The sequence below is a fragment of the Polyodon spathula genome, chromosome 59 (assembly GCF_017654505.1).
Source record: "Polyodon spathula isolate WHYD16114869_AA chromosome 59, ASM1765450v1, whole genome shotgun sequence".
Classification (NCBI taxonomy): Eukaryota; Metazoa; Chordata; class Actinopteri; order Acipenseriformes; family Polyodontidae; genus Polyodon; species Polyodon spathula.
Window position 1 is genome coordinate 803,540 of NC_054592.1, and position 9,805 is coordinate 813,344.

The following is a 9,805-nucleotide window of genomic DNA, read 5'->3' on the forward strand; positions in this document are numbered from 1 at the left end:
AATGCAATAATACAAATGCTATGCTATGAGTGAAAGGCGGCAGAATCATTTTTGCTACCCTGTTCCAATTGAGTTGCACTGTGCCATGGTTTGCGTTTTCTGCTGTGCCGTGGCGACACCTGGTCATTGTCGTTCCAGTGCCAGTGTGCTCCTCATATACACCCTCACAGCAGCTGGGAACGCTGACCCTGCTCATTAAGCTGCAGTGAAACTCTCAGGCAGGTCCTCCACACAGCTTGCTAACGCATCTTCTGCTGTTTGTTTGCTTTGATGCAGCTACTTTTGGCAATTTCCAAAAGGCTAAGGTCAAAGTGTTCTGGGAGACGTATGGACTGATACAGGGCTCAGGGGCATCAAGCCTTTCTAGACAACTGTTACTGAAACTCAGCAGACACTGAGGACAGAGCCTCGGGGGGCAAAGCTTTCTGCAGTTTCCCCGAAAAGCCTCAGCAGTTTCCGCTGTTACACCTTGGAACAAGAGTTCAAGATCAGTGTCTCAGTATCTCCTGCTGATTTTACTAATCTCCTGGCCGGTATTGCTTTGCACCAGTCCTTCAGATGGAATCCTGTGAGGTGAAACATCTACTCATGACAACGAAATCGAATCCCTCTTCACACACTCATGAGGATGACTCATATGAAGGAAGTGTGATTTCCACCTGCAGGGTTCTGGTCTCATATATACATTTGAGTTAACAGTACCGGGTACCTGGAGCGGGCAGCCTGGCATCAAATCCATCACCCTGAGAAGACTTACAACATCATACCCCTCATTATTATCTGTGTTATATATTCTCCATCAGTGTTGGAAATCATTCAAAAAAAAAAAAAAATGTCCTTTTTAAATCGGCACCAAATTTGAAAATTTGGTCACAGCTATATACATATGATAATAAAATGTTTAAACATGATACCATTTTACAACGGGAGAGATCGAGGTCTCTGATTTCTCTTCGACTCCCCCCTCCCTGACAGCACAAATGAGCAGCTGTTTCTTCTCCCCCAGCCTCAGCCCCTCCACTGGACCGGTCCAATAGGTGTGGGACGGTTCGATATCCACTTATCTGGAAGCCAAGGAGGATTAGGTGCCCAATCATTCATTACTCTGTGCTTCACCCACTCAAACTACAGCACATTTAGACCCGCTTGCTCTTAGAGATGTGTTTCTATAATTATTTAAGCATGATTTCTGGATCTTTTTGTTTTTAAAAATATATTTTTTGAGGACATGCTTCGCAATGCGGGTGTATTTAGTACACTGTAACAGCTGCTAATTAAAAGATCTTCATTACAATCAATGAAAAGGGTGAATGAACAAAAATCATTGCATACCCACTGGAATCCTAAACCAGCTGAACCCAGATCCAAATCCTCAACTTCATCTCCCAGGGCCCCAAATTACTGAGCCATTAGTTCAGGGCAAACTTTCACTTGGATCTTCTCCCCCGCCCCCTCCCAGGTCCAGTTCACAGAGCAGCGTCTGCAGAGTTTACATCACTGTCTCAACAGATACTACTGTGCAAGTGTAGCCCATCATCCCCTCACAGCCCGTCCTGTTCACCGCACTGACTGAACAGTGTCCCCTCAGGGGAGGGATTAGAAAGATTCCTCTCATATGGAGCTCTTTGCTGTGAATATACGCTTCCCCCAGTTGCTGGGCCAGCATCTGTTTTCATACAGAGTGCTCCCTGTGCCTCTTCCTCCAGCTGTCTGCTGTATGTTATTTTAAACATCCCTGCACGGAGGCTAGGCAGAGTGGATGCATATTACAACCCCTGTAGAGAACTGGGGAGGGAGGAGGGTTACTGCAAAGAACATTCTGTACACACTTCGGTCTAGACAAGCAGATACAAGTTTTGTCTTTTTTCACTGCAACTACATGGCAGTTTGTTAATCACGGTAAAGGCATGAATTAATAAAGCTGTGGGTTTGAGGCTTTTGAAACTGAGCTCTATTTAAAGACATCAGAGTCTGACGGAATTTGAAAGAAGGCAGATAGCTGGAGCTCGGTTGGCAGGTGCTTCCGTGCTCAAGACTGCACTGATCCCCCCCTCCCATGAGAAGCAGGCTTTAAAAATAATAATAATAAATAATAATTCTGTACATGGGACTTCTGTAAAGGAATCGCTGACAGTGCTATGGCAGGTGTTTGTAGATGAGCATTGTGTAACTAGCACACCTCTACAGAGGAGCCAGCGAGACAGACAGCACACAGCTGCCCAGGAGGCCACACGGACACACATGTGAGGCTTACAAGGAAATTCAGACCATCAGGAGATTCCTGGGAAGAGTCATGAGGAGCGAATACCATGAAGTGGCAGTAAACACTTCTAGGAACTCGGAGCAGCGGGAACAGGGGAACTCACTTCACCCCGTCGTAGGGCGGGAACTATTTTTAGAAGGAGGGAGGGAGGGAGAGAGGAGGACCGTTACAGCAGGGGTGAACATTACTCTTTAGCCTGTCCGGGCAGCCTCACCAGCTCTCTCTCTCACATAGCCCATGTATGGCTCATGTGAAAGGTATGCAACTTGGCGTGCCGAGTGACAGATCACATCAGGGGGATTGCATCACATGCTGCCGCAGAGTTATCTAAACCGGGACTCGCTGTTGTCTTTGCTCCCTATATATTATGAACTAAATTCAAGTTCAAGGTGCCTCTCCAAACTAGATCGTCACTGAACCACACAGATATGGCAAGCTGCTTTCAAACGCTCCGCAGTAAAATCAGAACAGTAGCTGTGGAGCTGGCACGGTACTGCCCTCCTCTGCCTCTGCTTGGAATGATACACAGCAGCTGTGTGCGCGCATTGCCTTGCTAGACTAGAAACGCTGTGAATTCTACCCAGGCCATGGTGGCAGGACTCATAGAGAGACAGCGACAAGGCTTTGTAATCATGAGGTAATGCAGCAGGAGAGATATGCACTACACTTGTCTATACACCACACGTGGGCTACAGAGCTTGGGCAGAGCGCTGAGCGCTCATACAGAGAGAAAAGCTCATTGCAAAACACCTGGGGCTCCTCCACCTGTCCACAGCCTGGCCTCTGGAGTCAGTTTCCGTACGCTTCGCTTGCAGAGTCTCGTTTCTAATTCCATTTTCATCGCACAGCGTGGCACTAATCAAGAACAGTTGAGATCTCCCGGGCCGCTGTCTGAACTCAGAGACCCAGGTGAGGGGATTGCCTGTGGTGACGCGGGGAGGAAGACGGGCAGCCAGGACCCTGCCCTGTTCTCAAACCCGGCACAGGCGAGGAGGGGTGGGGGCTGGGGGCTATGGGAGTGAATGCACAGTTAGCAGGATTGCACTCCAATCAGCTGAAACTCAGTGTTGGGGGGCTGGGTGGTCCTGGAGGTTAATGCAGGTCTCAAATTCGACGCACAGTAGTGCACATCACCAGCACAACAAAACCATTTTACAGGGCGCTACGTACACATTGTAACTGAAATAGTGATCTTAGATGAGGAGAACAGAGACGGAATTGACGACATTGAAACAGGCTTTTAATCAAAACGTGTCACTGGAGCACCTTTAGCTTGTTTTCCTATGGCTCTGAAACAGGCACTAATAACTGGACTGTACTGGCTGTCTTTTTTGATATGAGATATACTGAGCTTGGGTGTAATAATAACATCCATTTCCTAGAGTGAGTCAGCTCATTACATGCCATCTCCTGGGTAATTAGGAACGCTCGACCCACTCAAACCAGGATTCCACGGCTTCAAAACAGAGAATTCTCATGATTCTTCAACAGCATCACTTCTAAAACAGGATGTCAGCGTTTGGGAAAGAAATTACAGTAAGTGAATCAGCTCTGCGGCAGCCAAGCCACCCAAAGTTCAGACTCAGCGCCTTTTCATTTTGTAATCTTGCTGTACTCATGAGGTTTCCATGAGTACGATAAATGATGAGACTCAGCCGTTCACTCACACAGGCCACATCAGCAGCAAAACATTTTAATTGATAAAATCTGTTTATTTTAATGTATTTCATCATTTCCTGCGAGTTTGCCTGGATTACACCAGGATCTGGCTGTTTTCATAGTGTGAGCTGCCCCCTAGTGGCAAAAACAATTAACACTGACTTGACCTCTCATTCTTCACTGGCTCTCTGCATTAAAAACAACAGCAGCAATACCTCCTTATATAGGAGGTTTACACACCTGAACAGGTATCTGGTTAAACGCATTATTCAAACTTTACCAGGCCTGCTCTGGATTTTTTTAAATAAACACTAATGGGCTCATATGTACGCTTTCTCTACACAAGCGACTATTCATTTATCACACTTGGGTTAGTGCATCTGAGTGGATTGATACAACAAAACAGCCTTCCAGCAATGAGAGGCATCTGCAGCGTGCCTTCCAGATCCAGTCCTTCTGAAATAAGAGCTGCACGCATGGTGTTTAAACATCAAAACAGAACTGGATGAAATGCTGTTATTTGCTGACTCTGCATACAACAGTCAGTTTACAGTTACTATGGGGACTAAACCTCTTTTGCAGGCACAAAGAAAAAAAGATTTTGCCACCTACTGCCAGCCAAGGATAACAGTGACGAAGGAGACTATAAAGGTGGACAGACCCACTGCCTTACACACTGTCACTGCCCTCCTCATCATCGTGTAGTTCAACATGGTTTTCTTAACTCATCCTAACAGAGAAGTCACACGAACTATCCAATGGTACTTTCAGCAAGGCAGTCCAGACTAGTGATAATGAGGATCTGTGAAACACACCAAATACTCCCTACATGCTGCAGCACAATGTGGGGTTCAGGGCTTGCTCTGTTACCGTCTACATTGCCAGCTCAGGGCTATCCCACCAATCAACTCACAGCGGAAAGTGTCTCTAGATGGAAGGATCATTAACAGTGCCTGTGTGGGTTGAGCAGTGCACTTCATTGAAAACCCCCGTCTTTTGCAGCATCACACTGCAACACTTCCTCAAAACCGTAGCGGAAGGAGTTAATTAAGCAAGCTTTGTGTTTTAATCCATGTGTGTTGGGAGTACTGTTAGTCCTTGGGCAGAGAAACAAGAATTTCTGAAAGGATTACACGCCAACACCCCCCCCTCAAACATAATCAGATTAGCTGCGTTCCTGCCTTCTATCTACACCCAAGAGTTTGTCTCCAGAGTTTGTGCGAGAGCGGATCTTTCATACTCTGAACATGGGCAACCAGCTAGAGAGGCACATTCATCAGCAGCAGGTGAGCTATCACGCTTTGACTAACCAGGAGTCACAAAGCCAAGGTCCCAGGGGAGAGGAATCCGGTGCCTGGGAGTGCGAGCACATTCCTGGGAGTGAGGACGCAGAGAGGAATGCTCTCTTACAGAGACAGCTCCATCCTGGGGAGCAGTGCGCCGCTTTCTACTTGGGCAAGTGCATCTATGAGCGGCCCTTCTCCGAGCCTGCTGCCGCAGAGGCATTGCTCAGCCTGTGCAAGCCCGGAGACCTGGTCCAGTTTCTTTCAAAGGAGGGGAGAGGAGGGGAGCACTGGGCTGTGTGCATAGGAGGGGCCCAGGCTGTGCACTGGCAAGCAGGCAGCGTCAAAAAGAGCTTCCTGCTGGACGTCTCCGCAGGACAGCACGGCAGAGTGGCAAACGGCTCCTATAAATACAGCCAATCTTCGGCCCGTGTGGTGGTGAGGAGAGCCCTGGGGGAGGCAGAGTCCGGAGGCGGGGAGTGGAAGAACTCAGAGTGCTTCGCCGGCTGGTGCAAGTACGGGAGAAGGGAGTTTAAAAGGGATGGAGAGGTGCGGATCGGAAGACGGCCCTACACACTGCACCTTCAGCGGGCTGATGGCACGCTGGAAACGGCAGCCTTTCAATGCCTGGTGGACCTGATCGAGGAGAAACGGAGGCTGGAGCAGGGAGAGGGGACAGCCACCAATCGCATTCTCTGAACACGGAAACGACAACCACAAAGGAATCGAATGTGTTTTAACAAACAGGACAAAGACTTTTACAAATCTATTAGATTAACAAAACCAAATCATGTATGCATTATGCATTTGATAGTATTATTACTTTTTAATGCTGTAACTAAAAAGTGACATGAAAGCCGTTATCTTCATACCACACAACACAAAGCCCACGGTGTTGGTAATGGCAAACTGTATCCATTTTGCATAATATATAATAGACGTTCAAGAATGGTTAACATCATAATTTGTTGTTTTTTGCATGCGATTCTATCTTTTGGAAGTGCATGCCTGTTCTGCTAGAGGTACAGGCTTGTTTGCATGGGTCTGATAACACAGCTAGCAGGTGCACACACCCTCCTGGAGTGCTTGGAGTTTAGATAGCCAGGTGATGACAGCACTGATCAATCCACATAAAAACCCAACGGCTTTCAATTACACCAAACATGCGTTCACATACTTAACAAAATACCAGTGAAATACATTTCCGAGAGGCAGCAAAGCTATTCGGCTTTGCATGCATCACCTCTGTGCACCTGGAAGCTGATCTGTATGAAACAAACTAACCCTGGGAGAGCTACATACACATGCATGTGTATCTGTCTGCATTCTCCACTGCTGGAAATTGAAGAAAAAATAAAAACACAGTAACAAGTGCCTACATAATATGAGGCTTAGAGCACAAGGGCTTGAAATTCCTGAGAGATTACACACCGAGAGGATTGAGAGCAGGTCGGGGAAGGGGTGAAGGCATTAAAGATTGTGAAACCTCTATCTGGAGCCTGGAGGAGAGAGGACAGGATCAACACAACACAGAAGAGAACCTCGGACTGGACTGAAAGCACAAGGAGTAACACAAGCTAGCAGATAACAGAGAGAGGGAGAGAAAAACAGTAACTCATCGTAAAGTTGTTTGTGGATTGCCAGCTGCGTTTGTGTTCCACTGGAGAACGAATAATTATTGCACACTTGTGTGTAATAAAAATGACATGAATTTGAATATAGTTTCAAAATATGTGCTGTAAATGTATTTTTCTACTGTGTTTCAATCAATGAATCGCTTTTGTCTCTCAGTGAAGTGCTTACCGTAGTGCCCAGTAATGGGTTACAGCCTAAAAAGAATTCCTCCCATTAATATATCTAGCAGTTTCCTCATTCTGTGGTCTTGTAGACATGTGTCACTTGCACACAAAAACATTAGTTTGGAAGCAAAATACTATTATATAAGTCTGTACTATAAAAACTACAAAGAGTACTACAAGACAAGCAGCTTTATAATGGACACGTTTTTTGAAGTCTCTCTAGTTTTACTCAGATCACATGATGAGGGTGTATAACAGCAAGTGAGAGACCCAACCTGGTTTTAAATGACCTGCATCCAAATTTTATTCTCAGTAATTCAGGAATACATTCTCGGCAGGTCCAAACAAAATTAAGAAAATAAAACACATCTCTTGCAGATCTCCCTGCAATCAATAACTTGAAACCAGCGGCAGGCATTGCTTGGGGGTGTACTGTGGTCTTGCACTGCCTGCTCTGCACAACGCTGTCCTGCACACGTGGGATGCACTGGGAGAGAGGATCCTAGAAGCCAACCAACGAACTCCAGGAATCAGACATGTCAACTTTAAAGGCAGAGCTATGCATCGTTTCAGACTGCTGTTTTGTGTTCAGAAAGCAATCTGGAAAGATAAAAGCCTCACACCAAAAAACAAACAAGTGTAGAGAAAACCCACCACCAGAAAATCATGCAGGTAACTACGGTTTCCTTTTCTATATCGATCTATCTAATCCTTCAAATGAAGGATGATCCAGTACAAACAAAACCACCAAGAGACTTAAAAAGATCTTCCGACTTCCAAGCGTTTTTTCAGCTTCACGCCAGACCTTACCAGCCAGATTCTTGAGCTTATCTTTCACGAAGGGACCTCGGTTTAGATCACTTTAGTGTCTCCGTGTTTCGTAGCAGCAGTGAAACTCTCAATTACCTGGCTGGTACCGTCAGCTGTAGAGGCATTTATTGCTTAACTCTGAATTGCGTTCCCGTCAGACAGATAACTGGACTGGTCTCCAGGAGACTCATATCGAGGATTCACATGGCAATCTGTGCTATTCATTTACAGACAGAACAATACACACACGTTTTTATAAAGCATGTAGTGGCATCAATATCTTAAAAAAACAAAAACAAAGTCAGAGAAGGGCATCAAGCAAGGGCTGTGTTAGAAATGATTTTGAATTCTGAAGTTAGATCCTGCTTTCATTGCTCGAACGCCTCTCTAGTCGGGGTCCTGTGAGCGATGTCCATTTATCTCTAGTCCGGTCGGTCGCACTACGATGCTTTCCCCAGTTCGATCTTCTTCTGAATGGCTCTCGCAGAGTGGTAGATCAGAGAGTCTACGAGTCCCGCCACTGCGAAACGAACCACACAGACTGGCGCGTCAGTCAAACAGCATCGTGGCAAACTAGAGCAGCTGAACGACCAACAGCATCACAAAAAAAAACCTGAGAGCACTCAAAAACACCCACCTGTAAACACTCCTCCAACGATGGCACACACACCTGTGAGAAAATGTGTGAACGACCTGCAAAGCAACACAGTCAGATTTACACTCAGAGCACAGTGCAGTTCTGAACTGCAAGGAATAGACACTTTCAGCACAACAGACTGTACCAGTCTGGTAAATGTATAACCCTCCCATTGCCAACAGGGTACCTGCAGGTGCGCTCTGTGTGTGCTTTACTGTTCTCCCAGCAGCTGCTTCTCTTATTTCATGTGGTATACGATACAACAGATTTCTGCATCATTGAACAGCTCTTTGAATATTCAACAGGCAGATTCTCAAAATGGCTTCACTCCAAGATCATTATTGACAAGAAAATAAAGCACCTAAAAGAAAGCCCCTTGTTGTTTGATAGCTGTGCGTTTCTCCCTTGCTGTTTGATAGCTGTGAGTGTTTCTCTCTTGCTGTTTGATTGCTGTATTGAGTGTGTTTCTCCCTTGCTGTTTGATAGCTGCATTGTGTTTCTCCCTTGCTGTTTGATAGCTGTGAGTGTGTTTCTCTCTTGCTGTTTGATAGCTGTGAGTGTGTTTCTCTCTTCTTGTTTGATAGCTGTGTGTTTCTCCCTTGCTGTTTGATTGCTGCGAGTATGTTTCTCCCTTGCTGTTTGATTGCTGCGAGTGTGTTTCTCCCTTGCTGTTTGATAGCTGTGAGTGTTTCTCTCTTGTTTGATAGCTGCGAGTGTGTTTCTCCCATTTTGTTTGATTGCTGTGTATTTCTCCCTTGCTGTTTGATTGCTGCAAGTGTGTTTCTCCCTTGTTGTTTGATAGCTGTGTGTTTCTCCCTTGTTGTTTGATTGCTGCGAGTGTGTTTCTCCCTTGTTGTTTGATTGCTGTGATGGTGTTTCTCCCTTGTTGTTTGATTGCTGTATTCAGTGTGTTTCCGATCCTCCTCTCACCCCTGCTCTTCAGTATGAAGTCCTACCCCCCCGTAGCTCCCTTACCTCTGCCTCTCTGTGAATCTCACCATCATGGGAGACAGTTCATACAGCACGAAGACCCCAGGCAGGCCCTGGTCTCCCACCAGACCATTGGCTCTTTTCTCGTGCCTCGTCACTGAGAACTGGTTCGTTTTCACCACCTGTTCAATACAGAAATGGAGGGGAGCAAAGGTTCAAAGCCATTTACTTCAACTTTTAAAATTCTCCATTGCCTTGTAAAACTAGAAATGAAATGGGGTATTTAAATTGAATTAAGGGCTTCATTTAGCCACACCTTCCAAAGAATATACACAGTCTAACAATGAGTCATGTACGCACAGTATGTGTGTGTTATATATATATATATACATTATATATATATATATATATATATATATATATA

The 9,805-nt window shown here is 45.7% G+C and overlaps 2 protein-coding genes across 2 annotated transcripts in view; one reads left to right on the plus strand and one right to left on the minus strand.

The window, feature by feature from the left end:
• Positions 1-3,257: 3,257 nt before the first annotated feature.
• Positions 3,258-6,801, plus strand: LOC121307877 (protein LRATD2-like). The gene has a single exon (XM_041240187.1). It carries the CDS (start codon positions 5,170-5,172, stop codon positions 5,902-5,904), a length of 735 nt encoding a protein of 244 aa, XP_041096121.1. The 5' UTR covers positions 3,258-5,169; the 3' UTR covers positions 5,905-6,801.
• A 1,453-nt stretch (positions 6,802-8,254) lies between these two features.
• The window catches only part of si:dkey-11f4.7 (piezo-type mechanosensitive ion channel component 2), a 26,635-nt gene continuing 25,084 nt past the window's right edge, over positions 8,255-9,805 (minus strand). The window contains 3 exon segments of the mRNA XM_041240107.1: positions 8,255-8,334; positions 8,452-8,507; positions 9,427-9,563. Coding sequence (XP_041096041.1) covers positions 8,255-8,334; positions 8,452-8,507; positions 9,427-9,563 — 273 coding nt within the window.

Excerpts from the sequence above, each read along its gene's own strand:
- LOC121307877 (XM_041240187.1), top strand. The coding sequence starts at position 5,170 with ATGGGCAACCAGCTAGAGAGGCACATTCATCAGCAGCAGGTGAGCTAT.